Consider the following 18939-nt stretch of genomic DNA (forward strand, 5'->3'; position numbering starts at 1 on the left):
AGAAAGAAAGAAAGAAAGAAAGAAAGAAAGAAAGAAAGAAAGAAAGAAAGAAAGAAAGAAAGAAAGAAAAGTCTATAGATTAGAAAAGACACAAATTGGGGTGCCTGGCTGGCTCAGTCAGTAGAGCAAGTGACTCTGGATCTCATGGTTGTGAGTTTGAGCCCCACATTGGGTGTAGAGATTACTTAAAAATAAAATATTTAAAAAATAAATAAATAAAATATAAAAGAGACACAAGAGACTGGTGTCAATATCAACAAATTTCAATGTGTTGACATTATTTTTACCCTTGTTCAAATAAACAAATTAATAAAAATGGTATGTGTAGAAATTGGGAAAGACTCCATTATAGACTGAATTGTGTCCCCCCAAAATTCATATGTTAAATCTTTGACCTTCAGTATCTCAGAATGTGACTGTATTTGAAGATAGGGCATGTAGAGAAGTGATTAAGTTAAAATGAGGCTGTTGGAGTGGGTCCTAATCCAATCTGACTAGTGTCCTTATGAGAAGAGGGAATTTGAACACACAAAAGAGATTACCAGGGACTTACATGCACACAGGATGAATATGAGAAGAAGCAGCAGGAATGTGACCACCTGCAAACCTAGGAGAGACACCTCAGGAGAAACCAAGCTGAGAAAATAAATTTCTATTGTTTAAGCCAACTAGTCTACAGTATTGTTTTATGGCAGCCTTGGAAAACTAATATAGATGCTAAAATGTCCACTGTTCAATTAAACTTAAATAAATATGGGAGGGGCGCCTGGGTGGCTCAGTTGGTTGAGCATCTGCCTTCAGCTCAGGTCGCGATCTTGGGATCCTGGGATCAAGCCCTCCCTGGGGCTCCCTGCTGAACAGGGAGTCTGCTTCTCCCTCTCCCTCTGCCCCTCCCCCCTGCTGTGCACTCTCTCTCTCTCTCAAATAAACAAAAAAAATCTTCTTTTAAAAAAAGGAAAGAAATAAATATGGGAATATAGAAAGAGATATACTATGAATCCTGAAGCATAAATCTCAACTGATGAAATGGAGAGAATCAAGTCTCCTGATGGGAGGTGGGTCATACAAATACAAATTGATTTGTATTCACACTTTGATAGTGAGTTCATATATAGTTTCACCAACTAGAATATGAACATTTTCACTGGAAATTTGCATTATTTGTAATATTGAAACCGATTCTACTCATTCCCTTTTTTTTTTTTTAAGATTTGTTTGTTTGTCAGAGAGAGAGAAAGAGAGGGAGGGAGGGAGAGCACGAACAGAGGAATGGCAGGCAGAGGGAGAAGCAGGCTCCCGCTGAGCAAGGAGCCCGACATGGGGCTCAATCCCAGGACCCTGGAATAATGACCTGAGCCAAAGGCAGACACTTAACTGACTGAGCCACCCAGCCACCCCTCTACTCATTCCCTTCTATTTACCTCCAAAATTCTATGCCACTTTACCATTTACTTTCTCCCTTTTCTCACTTATAAATTATCCACCCTATTAAATGGCATAGCTGTGACAATTCTAAGTTTCAGCTGCCCGCTATGTTCTCATCCACTTCATCTCTTAAATGTGTTTCAAGCATTAACAATAAGTTGTGTTTCATCCTAGAGACAGCTGGGTTTCAGGGAGAGGTAAAATGTTTCATTATCTCACCCTATTGTCCAAGACAAATGTGCTATTGTATTACATGTGAAATGTCATCTTTGAAGTCTATTAAGGGTGTGCTGTGAGGTGAACCATCTGGAAAACACAATGTAGGCTGGAAAATAATTATAAGCCAGTTCATTGCACTTTTTTTTCCAGTGAAGCCTACCATGACAGCTGCTAAAAACACTATGTAGTGTTAGGGGTAGAGGCTTTGAAGACACACAGGTTAGACCCTACCTCCAACAATGCTTAACTAGTATGCAAGTTACTTAATTTCTTTGATCCTTTTGTCTGTAAAATTGAGAAACTGATACATTTTGCAGTGGAGTTTTATGAGAGTTAAATGAAATACTTGTAAATCACTTGGAACAGGGTAGACATTAAGTATATTTCTCCTCTCTTCTTTTAAATATAGAGACGATTTCATGTTCTTTACATAGAAAATATTAGATAATCCAGTAATATTTGGAAATCAGATTAAGCAGTCCATTGTAAAGATGTTTTGTAAATTAGTCCGTCGAGTTTCCATGTGATTCTTTGAATTTCAGGGGAGAAAAGGGGTTTGGAAGATCAAGTGTGAAGCTTTCTCAGGAATTCTCAGTCTGGAGTGGGTTAGGACCACCTAGATGCGCTTCCTAGGAAGACGCTGTCCGTGGTGCTAGTAATCGCGCGTACCGCTAGCAACATTTCCCCCGCCCAAAATTCTTTCCCAGTCAACTTACTGAGGGAAGCTCACATATCTGCCTCGTGGAAGATTCTCAGACATTCGGCTAATTGGCTTTTTCTCTATCTTACCACTCTTTGTCTATGTCCCCTTCAACTAAAAACAATTTTCTTCCATCTCCTTATCAACTCCAAATAGTTTTCATTTTTTCAGACACTTTGGCCATGCTTACCACTTAAGAAAGTGGCTCAAAAATTGGCTCATGCTATCTTTTTCTGACCTTTTTGCTAAGTTTCAGAGAAATCCAAAGCTCAAATCTAGAACACAGGAAATATTTTCTGATGCATTCTTTAGAGACTCTTCATCTGGTAACTCCTCTGCATCTCCATCTTGATTTAAGTTCCCCTCTTCTTACTCCCAAAATATCCTTTAGATACATCCTCAGTAAAGTTATTGCATTAAATTGAAACTCTCTATTTATTAGTTTTGAGTGCCACCAGGGAGACTTTCTTAAAAGCTAGCACCCACATCTTACTCAATTGTGGACTCCCGGAATATAGGACATACTGAGCTAAATTTTGTTGAACTAATTTAATTACTGGATCCGTTAGAAGAAAGACCCCAACAACACTCCTTTAAAAGGCAACCTGCCTTTTTACATTTGGCTATGCACTAAATTTCAGGGTAGCTAGGCTGTTCTGATGAAGATACTCTGGACTGAGTCCATTTGCCACCACATCCGCCACTATCAGTCTGATGACTCAGCCCCTCAGAGTGACTGCCAAAGAAACAATGCCATCCATTTCAAAACTCTGGCTTCCCACTGTCTATATTTCCTCTTCCTTCTCCCATTCTGCCTACACACCTGTAATCTACAATACACCATGGGTGGGGACTAGCTCCAAAGACTGGTCAAAAACAGCTCATCTATGCTTTTCAACCAGAAGTAGACTTCTATTCCTCTGGCCAGACCAAGAAATGGAGCCACCATCAACAAATAAAAGGACTTTTCTTTTTCAGATAAGAGTGGAGGTTCAAATAAGAGGGAAAGATAGAGAAATTAAGAAGCTGAAAACTAAGAAATGAGATGGGGTAAGATTATCAATGCTGCCTCCTTCCCTTCCCTATCCAGGTGGATTTCAACTCTGTCTCAGTCAGTAGATCTTCATCCCTAACCACCACTTCTATGCTCCCCTGTCTTTGAAGAACTCTTCCTTATTCTTCAATGGATTGGGGAGGGGGAGCCCAAGCTAAGGTATGCTAGAAGAAACACGTGAGGGGCGCCTGGGTGGCTCAGTCATTAAGCGTCTGCCTTTGCCTCAGATCGAGATCTCAGGGTCCTGGGATCGAGCCCGCATTCAGGCTCCCTGCTCAGCGGGAAGCCTGTTTCTCTCTCTCCCACTCCCCCTGTTTGTGTTCCCTCTCTCGCTGTGTCTCTCTCTGTCAAATAAATCAATAAAATCTTTAAAAATTAAAAAAAAAGAAACATGTGAAACAAACTCCCATTTATGAGTAAGCAAGCAATTGCCCTTCCTTAGGCACTCTTCCTCTGCACTCTGAACCAAAATTAACTTGTAAATAAGAACTGTTCCGTGTTAGAAGAAGCTCAGTCTAATGTAGTTCCTCACCAAAGCTTTCAGACAACAGATACATAACTTGTGGTTCTCTTCCTATTTTAATCGAACATCAGCTGCAATTTTTTAAATCTTTAAAGCAATACATATGTTAATTCAAACACCTAGGAAGATTGGGAAGAAAGGCAATTGGCCTTTAAATCTTCAGAAGAGGATTTAATGACAGGTTCATCCTGTTTAATGACAGGCCCAGCACCACACCCCTGTTTTATTATGCTTCATTATTACTGCATAAATTTCCTTTATTACTCATGATAAATAAAAATCAAATACTTGCGAAGTGGGTTTAAATAGGTAAGAGTGCAAACAAAAATAATACTATTCAAATATCATGAAACTGGAATCTCAGATTCTTAAAATACATATTTATATTTTTTAAAAGTCTCACGTGTACCAGGTTGCCATTGTCATTCCCAAACTAGGTTTGTTTTTTGGAGTTGTGTGTGTGTGTGTGTGTATCCATTATTCAAAGATGAAAAGAATAAAAAACACATTCAAAACAGGATTCTCAGGATTTTTCACTGTGACTGATTTTTGACTAATTCAACTAAGAAGACACACCCAAAAGAAAATTGCTAAGGTTGATGCAAGATGTGAAGCTAGTGAAGTTCAAGTACTCCCTGAGGATGAATTTAACCTGCATGACAGGTGCAAAAATGTCACTTTCAGAAATCTTAGGGGAGACGAAGTTATTTTGAATGCCTCTTAGCCAGTCGTTCAATTGCACAAGGAACGACTAACGTCTCCAGAATGAAACCAGCTGGCACAGGGCTGAAGGAATAGAAATCCTCTGCTCCGCCTGCTGGAGGGAGGGGATTAGGAGCTGACTGCATTAATTCAACTTTTCCAAAACCTTAGCTAAGGCCTTGCAGGACACTGGGCCAGCAGGACAGCAAGCTCCGCACGCCCGGTGTCTGGCGCATGCGTCCCAGCACAGTCCGGGCTGGCTTCCCCCCCTCCCGCCCCTACCTCGTCGGCTGTAACGTCATCTGCCGGCCAGGCCTCCCGGCCAACCGAGTGGGAAGTGCCAGCGCCGGCCGGCCGGACAGGGGGCGGAGCCTAAGGGGGTGGGGAATGCCCTGCCCGGCCGCCCAGCGTGAAACGGATTCATTCCCAGCCAGCTCGCCATCTAGCCGGAGCGAGGCTCCGCAGTGAGAACGCTGCGACGCGCCCGCGCTCGGCGGCCGGAGGCGCCCTGCGCTCGGCTGCGGCCACGCGAGGCGCTTTTCCCCGGGAGTGAGCCGGGAAAAGCCCGGTTTAACCACGAGTGGCACGACATTGCAAGGACCTCCAAGGCGACAGAAGGACGGCGAAAGAGGGCTGAAGCTGACCTGAACTTTCCCACGGAGGGGAGACGGCGCCTAGACGAGGTGGGGAACAAGGGAGTGTGGCGACGCTCGCGGCCAGCGGTGGATTATCCCGGTCAGTCTGCGTCTGCGGCCTGCGAAATGCGCGAGGAGGACAAGGGCATGCTCGGTGGTGGTGGCGACGACGCGGGCCTGGCCAACGCCTCGGCGCAGGGGCAAGTGGAGACCGTGCGGCAGCTCCTGGAAACCGGTGCGGATCCCAACGGAGTCAACCGCTTCGGGAGGCGGCCGATCCAGGTAGCTGGGGCCCTGGGGCCTCGCCGGCAGGGGGCGCATGAACAAAGGGGAGCGGCCTCCGTGGGACGCGGCTGGGACCGAGATCTTCACCAACGTACCTGTGTCTCTCTTCCTTGAGGTGTGGCGCCCAGGTGTAAAGCAGGTTCTCCCCCACCAAGGATCCTAAAGAAAGGGATTGAAAAAAACCACTACTTCAGTTTGGTTTTCTTTTTAGTAGTGGAAAAAATGTCAATATTCCCTCTCCTGTCTTGTGATCACAGATGCAAGGGATAAATTCAATTGGGGGGAAAGGGAGGGTTATTTGGGGAGGAAAATTTTTGTGTCTTTCAATAAATATCGATCAACTTTCACTGATAGAGATAATTAAATGACAAAATTACACAATCTGGATTAGATTTGAGGAATCATGCAGAATCATAGTGCATGAAAAAAATTACCGTGCACTTCTAGGCTGCAATATGAAATTCTCTTATTCTTTTCTCATAGAGGAAAACTGAATACAAAGAGATAAGCCAGGATTCCTCGACCACAGAACTTAATTCCTTTTACGTTAGCAGGGTCTCTTGAGTGTTACATAAGAAAAATATGCTTTCATAGATTTTTGTTTAATTATACAGTGATTAGATTACAAAAGCATGCTTGCAGCAATTTTTACGTCCTTTTTAAATGGCAGAGGGTCTACATAAATAATTCGCCTCTTCATTGTTAAAATCCTTTATTCAGTATGTTTATGAATCCCTTTAATTAGTACTGATTTTTTTTAATTCCTTTAAAATCCAAGGTAATGTTTTGTGCTTTATTGTTGACTATGATGGTTAGTATTGATCTCAGTGTCACGTTCTAGAACCAAGCTGTTATTAAGGAATCTTATTAATTGTGTAGATTTTTAAAGAAATATATGTTCATTCCTTTTGCATTCTTAGAAAAGTGTTATAAGAAGTGAGGGATAGCTTGGGGCGCCTGGGTGGCTCAGTCGATTAAGCATCTGCCTTCCCCTGGGGTCATGATCTTAGGGTCCTGAGATCAAGCCCTACCTCCAGCTCCCTGCTCAGCGGGGAGTCTGCTTCTTCCTCTCCCTCTGCCTCTCCTGCCTCCCCTGCTTGTGTGTGTGCACACACCATGCATGCGCTCTCAAATAAGGGGATAAAATCTTTAAAAAAAAGAAAAGAAAAAGAAATGAGGGATAGTTTAAAGCAGCAAAAATATTGTAGTTATTAAAGACGTCAAATGATATTAATAATTTTAAGAGATTTTAATTATAGTTTTAATTCATCATTTTCTGAGATACTAAGAACCACTTTTTTTCCCTCTATATATGAAATATCTGACATACATCACTAGTGGAAATGATAACATATCATGGTTTTTAAGGGAGGAAATGGATGTTTCTAATATTCATGAAACAAAAAGTACTGTCTTTCAATTACATGGTCCATTTTAAAATACATAAACTCACAAGAATAAAGAACTCCGTTTTGGATATTTAGTTATCAAAAACTGTTTTATTGTTAAAATAAGAAAGTAAATGCTTGTATAATGTACATGTACACAAGTGGATGCTACAGGCTTACAGCTCCAAAACATCTTTTTTCTAAATTATGCATTGCTCTGATTTCACTAACATCCGAGCTCTTTTTTACACAGCAAATTATTTACTATCTAACATTATAAAATCCTGTTACATTATAAAATCCTGTACAATGTAAATATAGTGTTTATGTTACATTAAATATATTACCCTTTAAACTTTATCCCTTACCTATAATGTAAACTTAAAATATTAAAAATGGTAAATCATGTTAAAAAAATAACTTGTTTTCATCATCTTATAAGACTAGACGTGACATTACTTTTTCCCCTCTATCTCCAATTTTGGCTCAAACTGTCAGACTATATTCAGTTTATGAGCGCAAACATATATGACAATGAAATGTAAAAGCCTCCCACAGGGGATATAAGAGGAAAACTAAACAACTTAAAACATTATTTCTGGGGCGCCTGGGTGGCTCAATCATTAAGCATCCGCCTTCAGCTCAGGTCATGGTCCCGGAGTTCTGGGATTGAGCTCCAAATCGGGCTCCCTGCTCTGCAGGAAGCCTGCTTCTCCCTCCCCCACTCCCCTGCTTTTGTTCCCTCTCTGGCTGTCTCTGTCAAATAAATAAACTCTTAAAAAATTAAAAAATAAAACATTATTTCTCCTCTAAAGCATTTCTCTCTTAAAAATATCAGCTGACTGCCTAGTAAATATTTTTAGATCCGGATCATGGCTGAGGTGGGAGAGACATCAAGACATTTTAGACGTAACTGCCCATAAATCATTTAACAAAATAGATTCCCATGTTCCAACAGAAATCAAAATTTTCTTTTTCGCGCAACGACTATTAGAGCTTTATTATCAGCTCTTTCTTGTCTCCGCATGTTTGGAAAATAAAATGCAACCCAGTTAGGACTGAGTAAAGAGTTATAAAAGGGGAGAGGGGGGAGGGTGTTGGGATTGCATCAGCAAAGGAAGCATAACCAGACTCCTGAGACTTGTAAGCGCCCCTGCGTTAGGTGGATACTTCATGAATAGGTATTTCTTTGAAACGGTTCTACCTGTCCCGGTCCAGGCCTGCATCTTGCTGCCCTGACCACCGCCGCCCTGACCACTCTGCTCTCTCCGGCAGGTCATGATGATGGGCAGCACCCGCGTGGCCGAGCTGCTGCTGTGCCACGGCGCGGAGCCCAACTGCGCCGACCCTACCACCCTCACCCGACCTGTGCACGACGCGGCCCGGGACGGTTTCCTGGACACGCTCGTGGTGCTGCACCGAGCCGGCGCGCGGCTGGACGTGCGCGATGCCTGGGGCCGCCTGCCCGTGGACCTGGCTGAGGAGCGGGGCCACGGCGCTGTCGCCGGGTACCTGCGCGCAGCTGCAGGAGACTGATGGCAGGTACCCCCAGCCGCCCACAACGACACTTCGTTTCTCCCCTGTTCCCCACCCCCAACTTAGTTCAAGGGAGGCTACAAATGTGGAGCGGCGGAAAGCCTGCAAGCCTTCCAAGAGACTTGACTCACCGTGGGGGAGGAGAAGCGGACCATGAATACATTTTTTTTTTCTTTCTTCTTTTCCCCTGGATCCCGCCCTCACACTCACGGCGCAGCCAAAAGCAGAGGTGGTGCAAATGGATTTCCAGAGAGATTTAGGAGCTGAACGTGAAGCTCCCGGGTGTCGTTTACTGTCCAGGGTTTTCTGGCAAAAAGCGGCCTATAAAGTCCCTAACGACCCCAGGTGTCTGCCAAACTTCACTGGAAAGACGCTGGCGGCAGAGTGGGAGGCGGCGATGATTGGCATTTGAGCAGGAGGCAGATGGCACGTTTGCCCTCTGACCTTGAAGGAGCGTATCCGCAGCCCCTACCTGGGTTTGAGGCGCCGGGGGCTAGAAGGAAACCTCTGAAGACTGAGGAGAAGACAACGATGCCAAAGACGAGTTCGACAGTAGAGGGCATCAGCAGGTGCCCAAGGCTTTATAGGCTGTGTGTTGCCACCCAAGTCACCTGCGAAGCCCTGGGGACTTGCGCCCAGTTCCACCGGATAGTGACGGGAAAGGAGGATGCGAGAGCCACCTTGAACTTGCCCACAGGTTCTACAATCCCTGGGTCAAGACGACACAGAACAGCTCCCGGAGAGGGGCAGGTGCTTGCTGTTTGTTATTCAGTCGAGGGGAGATTCTTGGGGAGTTCCAGAAGTCAGCGCACAGATGACGTGGTGGATTGTAGGGAGAGCAACTGTCGCGATTAACTGTAAGGACTTGCTTCATCTATATACGATAGGATAAAGAACCCCCCCCCCCCCGGAGATGAAAAGATTTTGTGATATTTTGTACTTCTGAGTTGTTCTTCAGTAACACTCTCACTGGGGAAGCTTTAAATAACAAAGTAACTCGTGCTCCTCGGTGAGGAAGAAATACAGCTTTTAAATGAAGCTCTGTCACAGTGCTAAAGCTTAGACCCATTCATCCTTAACCTATTTATTTCTTTGTTAGATTTTCTGACCGTTTCCTTTACTAGAGTGTCTCAGGGGGTCAAACTATGAAATATTCCAAATATCTTTTAGAAAACTGATGCACTTGCCCAGTAAATTATTTTGAGGTATTTTCCAAAGGGTTACTGAAAGAGTAAATTGAGTATAAAACTGTTTAAAATATATGATGATGGCTCGTGGAATGTCTTCATATCTGCTGAGCAAACTAAAGGTGTACTGCTTTGGGATTTAATGTCCAGTGTTGCTTGATTCCTTACAGCATTGGAACAACTGATACTTCAATGCTTTAATAAAGAAAAAACAATAGATTGGACTCAAAGATGTGGATATTTTGGTTTAAAAATGTATGATCATGGATTTACCACTAACTCCTGAGAAATGTTAAAGACTCAAAGAGGTTCACTTCTCTCACTCTTTATAATAATTATTGATAAATGATACCGACAACAATTTATAAAAAAAAAAAAACTGCTACACATACTAGGAAAAGATTTATGGGGTGTGTGTGAGAAAGAGAGTGAGAGAAACAGAAAAAAAAAAAAACTAATTTGAGAGACCAAAAGAAGGGGTTTCTTTAAATTGAATAAAAAAGTCTTTACTTCCCCATCAATTCCGTATACCCAAATGAACACATTACTGGGGAAAGTTAGTTGAGAATCAGAGCATTTCTTATTGGAAAAAATATGTAAGCACTTATTGACACATAACTTGTGCCAGGCATATATTAAAATATATTCATTTAATACGTAAACCGGAGAGATAGGTATCATTTCCCTGATGAGAACAAGATAGAGAAATATTAGTTGATTATTTTTTATAATAGGGTATAATTCTTCCAATGTTCAAGACACAGTTCAAGATTCTACCAGAAGAAGAGCAAGTAGAATCAGTGATCTGGAAAAATGATAGAAGTCATCTGAAGAAGCACTTCTGTGGACTGCCTTATGTAGAAAATGCAAAAGTCAGTGTCACTTAAAATACAAGAGGTCTGGGGCGCCTGACTGGCTCAATTGGTAGATAGAGCATCTGACTCTTGATCTTGGGGTCATGAGTTCAAGCCCCACATTGGGTGCAGAGATTAAAGAAATAAATAAAAATTTAAAAATAAAATAAAATAGATCTGCTTTCATGTATATGTTAGCAGCTAATTACAACCTAATTCTGACATCCGAAGTTTTCTTTTTTCTTTTTTTTTTTAAGATTTTATTTATTTATTTGACAGAGATGTAGCGAGAGAGGGATCACAAGCAGGGGGAGTGGGAGAGGGAGAAGCAGGCTTCCCACTGAGCAGGGAGCCCGATGTGGGGCTCGATCCCAGGACCCTGGGATCATGACCGAGCCAAAGGCAGACGCTTAATGACTGAGCCACCCAGGTGCCCCTGACGTCCTAAGTTTTCATTATTAACAACCTATTGAGTCTTTCTGTGAAAACTTGAATAATTTGGGGCTTGGTATAATTTCACAGTGTTCAGTTAACTAAGCTACAAATAGATATGAACATAGAGATGATAGATGATAGAACATATGTAAGAAAATAATACAATTTTAAGTTTAAAAATTATTTGAAGGAGCAACAATAGTTGTGTCACAATACTTTCCATGATCTTCTCCTGTCCTATTTATAATGCCAGGGAAGGAAAGGAAAGGAAGGAAGGAAAGAGGGAAGGAAGGAAAGAGAAGTTAGGACCTGATTGGAAAAATGGAAGACCTGGGTCCCAGTAGTGGTTCTCCAACTACATGACCTGAGTCCTGTGACTTTGATTAGCCTCAATTTCCCTCATCTATAAAAGGTGGGAATTAGACTAGATAACTCCAAAGTTCCCTACCATCACTAAAGCTTTACCCCTTTATGAATTTGTGGCATATATGAATGTAGTGGGGGTCTTACATTTTATTAGTAATAATTGTGCCATACTAAGAGTCAAGGAAAGACACATAGAAGAATAGAGAGGAAAGACATATTTTAAAATTCTGGAGCCTTGGGAGGGAAAAAAATCTTTATTAAGCACCACCTCCACCAGTTAGTTGAAAAATTACAGACAAATTTGCGAGACAAATTTGCGAGAACTAGGAGCAGAAAAGATGCTTTCCAAATTAATAGTTTAAATGTTCAGGTCTTTTTCATTTTGTTTTACCTCATTTTCCCTGTTGCTTTTTGCATTTCTCTTAATGCCACTCAAAGCCACTAGAGGAATTAGTTTCTTAAAGTGAGATAAGCAAGTAGACCAAATAGATTTATAAAGTAATGCTGAAATAGGCATTGCAAACTAATATAAATGTTCTGAAAGAAAAAGTGGTTTTAAAATGAGCATATAACAAGGGATTCTGACCTAGAATGGGTTGGTTTAGGAGTTAGAACCAAGAGAAAAGGTTGGGCTGGGGCACCTAGCTGGCTCAGTTGATAGAGCATGTGATTCTTGATTTCTGAGTCTTGATCTTGGGGTGGTGAGTTCAAGCCCCACGCTGGGTTGTAGAGCTTACTTAAAAAGAGGGAGGGAGGGAGGGAGAGAGACAGAGAGAGAGAGAGAGAAGGTTGGGGATATCAGAAAGAACAAAGTGCGAAGGTGAGAAAATGCTAAAATATATAGTCATTCAAAGGTAAGTAACTTGGTAAACAGCAGTCATGGATCTTACAGACCCATTTCTAGGGGCCTGTACTTTCTGGTTTGTTTCTATTGGATTCCTTGAAACTTTAGGTCCTTAAATTTTGCCTGGGGGATAGTAGAAACCAGCTGGTTAGGGAAGACTTCTGTATCACCTAAATGTGTACCTGTCGCTATTCAGGAGGGCAGAGAAGGAGATGAAAGCAACAAAAGGAATACAAGGAGGAACAGCTTGGTGGTGTTTTGTGCAAGGTCAGTAATTCAACAGAATTAATCAAATCAAATCAAAACAAACTTATATGGTCTACATACTGACGGGATTTGCAAAATGTTCCCAGGCCTAAAATAATCAGAATCTGCTCATTCCCTACTGCCTTGGTTTTCTGTAAAACTTTTCTCAAGTTCAGCTACGACAAACAGGATGGCTCCTTTCTTGCCTCTTGACTCCCCCACTCAGAAGATTTTAATATCATTCCTTGCATAAGGAAAAGAATTACTTTACTTTTAGAAATGGTAACTTTTGTAAGTCATTTATATTTATCATTTATATTTAATTATATAACTGTATAATATGTATAATGTATAATATATAATTATAAATATATACAAATTTAAGTATTTATATATATTTACTAAATTTTTAAGTTTTAATTAAGTTTTAATTTAATTTAAATATTTAAATTTTATATATTTATATATTTATAATTTCTTTATTAATTTTGCCACAAATTTGCTTTGAAACAAGTGCTACTAATGAAATAATATGTAACTAGCATGGATTACATACCAAGCACACTAGTATAAATCAGCATGTACATCAAAACTGAGAATCCAACTCTGATAGACTAATTTGAAGTCTGAAGATTTTGCCGGGGGTGGGGGAAAATCCCTGAGAGATGTGTGAAGGTGACATGCTGACTCACAGCCATCTATGTTACAGTGGAAGTTTACAAAGGAACCCCAAACACCTGTTAATCCCTTTCCCACTCAGAAGCCCCAGGCATTAGAGTTCCAATACCTGTGGGTCTGAGTTGCTGGGTTCTACCACCTCTCCTAGGGCACAGGAGAAACGTCTGTAGTCCCCTGTATCTCCTCCTAACATGCCACCTAGAGTTTTAAACACTAACCTTCCCTAAAATATTCGGTCGTCTTCTACTACTTTCTAATTTCTGGACTGCCTTTGATAGAGTTATCACATACAAATCTATCCAGGATTGCAGGAGCCTTTTGATCTGCTTAAATATCACCGTAAACAAACAAACAAAAAAATGTAATGTCATCCTCTCTCTAGAGAAAAATTAAATGACATTTCATTTTACATTCACCTCAGGTATTTATTATATCTTTAAAAAGATAGTGCTGTCCCCGCCAGTCATTGGAGACCAACAGATAGGGACATGGTTCTCAATCTTGGCTCCATATTAGAATCACCTACATAGAGAGATGTTCTAAAATTTAGATTTACTGACCATTCTGTAGACCTCTACAGAATTAGCATCTCTACATTTGAGATGTCTGTGGTGGTTACTTTCACGGTAAACTTTCAAGCAGTACAAAAAAGAAACAAAATTAAGTAAAAATCTCCTAAAACCTCACTACCCCTCCCCATTCTCACTACCCAGGGGTAACCACTATTTTAAAATGTTTTAAATTAACCTTCCAGAAATATAGGTACATATCATTGTAAACACCTCTCCCACAGTACACACATTTGGAAAACATAAATGGGATCATACTATCCCACAACTATTTGTTTTCTTTGATTAGTAATAGATCTTAGACAACTTCCATTAGCAGGACAGATAGATGCACTTCATTTTTTTATGGCTGTATAATTTTATATTTTATGGGTGAAACCCAGTTTAAAAAAGAAATCTATTGGCAAACACATAAATTATCTCCTTTTTCCTTTCTTGCTTTTTTTTTTTGCTACTATATATGATGCTGTAAAGAATCTTTTTTGCATTCTTACATGAACTATCTGCAGAAATTTATAGGAGGGAAACTTCAAGGGTTAAGAATATCTCTCTCTCAAAAAAAAAAGAATATATCTCTCTCACACACCCATGCACACAAAGTGTGTGTGCATATGTGTGTCTCTGTGTAAAATCTTTCCAAACTTATACGTGCATGTGTATATATGTGTGTCTGTATATCTTCAATATTACATATGAGTGTGTGTATATATGCACATAAATAGATACATACTTTTCATACTGGTATGAGTTATTGAGTGGAAATGCTGAGTTAAAGGGACATGTATCTTTATATATGTGTATAAACATATATCTGTATATATAAAAATACAAATATCATAAACACAAATACATGCATGCATGCATAGCATATATCTCTTTCCATACATATATATACACAGTACATATATAGTATATATATTTCCATGCATATATTTATGTATGTGTATCTTTGCATACTTATATGAGCTATAGGAGAGGAATTGCTAAGTCAAAGGGACACGTATGCATGTTCAATTTTTATAAATAGTCTAAAGTTGCCTTCTAAAACAATCACACCAAGTTACAATAGTGTGTGTGATTGTTTCCTGACGACTTTACCAACATTATCACTCCTTTTTAAATTTTTGCCACACCCATAGATATGTCATGGTTTCTGTTACCTTTCTTTACCAGTGAATAAAACTGAGTATCTTTTCATATATTTTTCTGACCATTTGTATATGGTCTACTATAAGCTACCCATTGTATTCTTTGCTCATATTTCTGTTGGTTTACCTTTTTGTTCATATATGTATTTATATATTTTAAAAGTTAATCTTTTGTCATATGTTCAAATGATAGTTTTAAAATCTTGCTTATGGTGACTTTTGTCTTATGCCTTTGGGGTTTTCAGCTTGAACATGTGCAGTATTATGGAAGTTTCTCACGGAATTCTGATCATCAAGAGTTACCTGAGAGAAGAAACTAATATCCTGGACATTATGGGAGTGGGGGGGCAGTGGCACAAAGCAAGTAAAATATCCTCTTCTATCTCTGCCTGTGGGATGAATTTGCTGATCCAAAATAGAAAATAATTTTCCTCCATTAAAAAACTAAGAGCTACTTTGGCTGTGAACATAAAACTGCTCTTTAAAAAAAAAAAAAAAGTATATTTTTGGGGGTGCCTGGGTGACTCAGTCATTACACGTCTGCCTTTGGCTCAGGTCATGATCTCAGAGTCCTGGGATCGAGCCCCGCATCGGGCTCCCTGCTCCGCGGGAAGCCTGCTTCTCCCTCTCCTGCTCCCCCGCTTGTGTTCCCTCTCTTGCTGTGTCTCTCTCTGTCAAATAAATAACATCTTTTAAAAAAAAAAATCTAAGAGAGATCTATGCCTTAAACTTATGAGTTAAAAAAAAAAAAAAAACTAAGATCTAAGAGATCAGTTTTTTAGGCCAAAGGAAAAGAGCAAAGAAAAGAAATCACATTCAGTGATTCTCTATTTGCACAAATGACCCACTGATAGCTCATTCCCTATTGACTCCAGCCTTTAGTACAACAGAAAGAGCACAAGGCTTGTAGTCCAAAAACCTTCTTGATGATTCCAGCCCTAGCACTTGCTGGCCATAGACTGTCCAAGATTTGAGCCCCTGTGGCTTCAGTTTTCTCACCCGTAAAATAGAAGCAGTAATCCCAAATTCAAAGGGCCACTGTACGATACAATAAGTAATACAAGTAAAAGGGTGTACACATACTAATGCTCAGGCCTTGGTCCTACATTTTTTGAAGAGCACACAGCCAAAAGTCATTTGGAATTCCAAAAGTCTTTGTAATGCCACAAATTGGTTGTTTTGCTAAAGATTCATCTACATAATTGTACTTTGCTTACTCTACTATTAAAATTGCATAGAATTCCCCTGCATGCCACAACTTACAAAACACAGGTACTGGACAGCAGGGGAAAACCAAGATGGGATTTAAGTTTAAATTTTAAAACTTATATTCATTGAACACAGAGCTTATTGTATAATGAATGACCTTACTTAATGCTCTTACTCAAATGGCATTCCTCTGAAGTGGGCAACTTCCCTTATCCCCAGAACAAGTCTGGGTGAAGATGAAAGGGCTACAGGTTAAGTTATATGGGCCCAATCAATACAGACAGATTCCTGAATTTAAACTTGTCTGGAAAACTGAGGCTCAGCAGACCCCAGACATAATGGGATAATATGATATTTAATATTAGGTGTCCCCTTGGCTAGGTTACACTACCAGCTGTTTTGTCAAATACCAGTCAAGATGTTGCTGGGAAGGTACTTTTAAGTATAATTAACATTTAAATCCATAGACTTTGAATAAAGCAGATTACCCTCCATAATGTGTGCAGCACTCACCAAGGCCTTAAGTGAAAAGACAGTTTTTCCAAAGAAGCAATTCCTTCTCCAGGCTGCTTGACTCAAAACTGCAGCATCAGCTCCTCCCTGGGTCTCCAGCCTCAACTATCTGTCTTGCAGATTTCAGACTTGCCAGCCCCTATAATCAGATAAGCTAGTTCCTTAGAATAAATCATACACACAGGCACACGCACACCCATCCTATTGGTTCTGTTTCTCTGGAAACAGAATTTCTCTAGAAATTTTATATAAAAATTTTCCAATTTTTCTCTGGAAACTAATAATTTCAGGAGATGTGCAACACACGTCTTCTTCCATGGTTTACTGCCACAGCTAATCGCCTGCCTGGAAACCCTCACTCTTCCACTTCTCCAGGTTCCTTCAATAATACCATGCTGGAATCAGGCAGCTCCCTTTTTCCTCCAGGATGCTTCCTCTGAACTACCCACCCTCTAAAGTGCCCCTCCTCTGGGCCATAAAATGAAATCCCCTCATTATAATTGTATATTTTTATTAATCCATCCCCTCTATGAAGTTTTTTTTTGGAGGGCGGGGGGGGGGGGGAGAGGGTCATCGGTGTAGTGCAAGAGAGCAGGATCTGCCTCCCATGGAGTTTACAGACTACTGTAAGAGACAAACCACAAACAAGTAAACAATTACATAGGATAATTTGTTCGCTAAATGCTATACAAAAAGGTAAAAAAAAAAAAAAAAAAAAAAAAACCACCATGGTGATAAGATGGGGCCTGAGAGAGGGAGAGTCTCTGAGCAGGGAAACTTGAGATCTGAAGGAGAAAGAGCTAGCCTATGAAGACCGAGAAAGGGGATTCCCTCTGGACGGAGGGGTGGCAAGTAGCCCCAGCAGGGAACACGGTGCTCGGGAAATCCTGAGCGAATCCCACAGGAGAGGGGAGAGGCGCGTTCGTGAAGATCTAGATATTTAGAGTAGCTATTTAAGACTGGTACCTAAGTCTCACTTCATGCAACCGGCCTGGTCGGCGGCTAAGTCCTGCGATGAGGGGAGGGATGGAGAACGGGCAGAAGCCTGCCGCCAGACCTGGCCTCTCGGTAGTGTACGGTGACTTGGGCAACGCAAACCCCACTGTCTCCACGTACCGCGGAGCTTGGCACCTGATGTGTAAGGCCCCGTCGGCTCTCATGCTGAGGTCCTCTTCTGCCGCTAAACCACCAGGCCCGGGCACAAGGAGAAGCCACAGCGCGGCGGGCCACCTTGAAGGTTCCGCGAAGGCTGGGCCTAGCTAGTCGCACATCCTCTGCCTGACGCCCGCCGGCCAGGCCGCGCCTGCAGCGGGCGAGGCTCTAGATCGATCGCGACTGACTGCAGGCGGGGGAGGCTGGGGCACCGAGTCAGCGCCGCCCGCCGGAAAGCGGCGTCCTGGGCTCGACTCCCCGCCTCGGTGGAGCCAGCGAGCCCGCGTGCGAGCTCCATCCAGCCCCGCGGCCAGGGACCTGCCAGACTGCGCTCTGGGAACCGAGCTCCTTGTCCTCAGGCCGCCTCTGTATCCTCGACTCACCCCTCCTTTATGCTGCTGCTTCCTTTCCTTCCCCCGCTTTTCCTGTGCTGAGTGGACCACGGCGGGGAAGCGGGAGGAGGAGGGAGGATGGCCGAGCAATAAAGAATCAGTGGTGTGGAAGAGAAAAGGGGCAGGAGGAGGAAGGGAGGAGCGGGGAGAGCGACCACGCGGCGGAGTCCGGCCGCGAAAGCGAAGGGTGCCGGAGCGCCGGGAGGGTGGAGGAGGAGGAGGGGGGCTGCCGGCCGGGAATCGGGCTGCCGCAGGGAAACCGGGAAAAGCGGGGAGCAGCCCATGGGGGAGGGGAGTGCCGCGGGCGGAGGAAAGAGGAAGAAGCGTTCAGATGTTGCGCTGCCTCTCGGAGGTTAAAACCGAAAATAAAAACTGCCCGGCTTCTCCGCCCAGCCCCGCGCCCTCGGCGACGCGGGCAGCAGAGGGTGGAAGAGGTGCCCCCGGCCCAGCAGGGACCCCGGGGCTGGGGTTCGGCTCCACCTACCTGGTGGGGCGCCCAGCCCGCCGCTGCGGCGGCGCCAGCGCCACTCAGTGTCCAGATGTCGCGTCGGCTGCAGGCAGCGGTTTCCTTTAATTTCGCTCGTTTCCCAAATCTAGAAGTGGAGCTTAGCGCCATTTCTTTCAAAACCGACATCCAGCCTCCTGAATGGCTGATGCAGCGCTGTGATGACCTTGCTTTTCCTTTCTTTTTCTCTTTTGAATAATCCGGTCTGGAGCGATGGAAGACCCTTAGCGAGTGGCGCGAGGAATAAAAGAAGGGGGTTGGGGAACCCGGGCGCGAGCAGGACTGGAAGCGGCCGCAACGCGGTGGTTCCTGCTTACGGCCGTGTCAGGTGACAAATGTTGCGAGGGGGCGGGGGCCTGGATATGCGTTCTGGC

The 18939-nt window shown here is 42.5% G+C and overlaps 1 protein-coding gene and 1 long non-coding RNA gene across 3 annotated transcripts in view; one reads left to right on the forward strand and one right to left on the reverse strand.

Moving 5' to 3' along the window:
* LOC118018066 overlaps positions 1-18835 on the reverse strand; it is a 23907-nt gene extending 5072 nt beyond the window's left edge. Inside the window, exons 1-2 of the long non-coding RNA XR_004681315.1 lie at positions 18545-18835; positions 5639-5702 (exon numbers count right to left, since the gene is read on the reverse strand). This is a non-coding gene — a long non-coding RNA (uncharacterized LOC118018066). The remainder of the gene's footprint in view (positions 1-5638; positions 5703-18544) is intronic.
* LOC118018063 (cyclin-dependent kinase 4 inhibitor B) lies at positions 5016-8631 on the forward strand. Of its 2 annotated transcripts, none has more exons than XM_035016544.1 (2): positions 5016-5540; positions 8207-8631. In XM_035016544.1, the coding sequence occupies exons 1-2, from the start codon at positions 5385-5387 to the stop codon at positions 8465-8467; spliced, it is 417 nt and encodes a 138-aa protein (XP_034872435.1). In that variant the 5' UTR covers positions 5016-5384; the 3' UTR covers positions 8468-8631. The 2 variants fall into 2 exon arrangements, with proteins under 2 accessions (XP_034872435.1, XP_034872436.1); XM_035016545.1 differs by lacking the exon at positions 5016-5540 and adding an exon at positions 5550-5658.
* Positions 18836-18939: the final 104 nt, after the last annotated feature.

Source organism: Mirounga leonina, unplaced genomic scaffold (genome assembly GCF_011800145.1).
Source record: "Mirounga leonina isolate KUSES-001 unplaced genomic scaffold, KU_Mleo_1.0 Mir_170, whole genome shotgun sequence".
Classification (NCBI taxonomy): Eukaryota; Metazoa; Chordata; class Mammalia; order Carnivora; family Phocidae; genus Mirounga; species Mirounga leonina.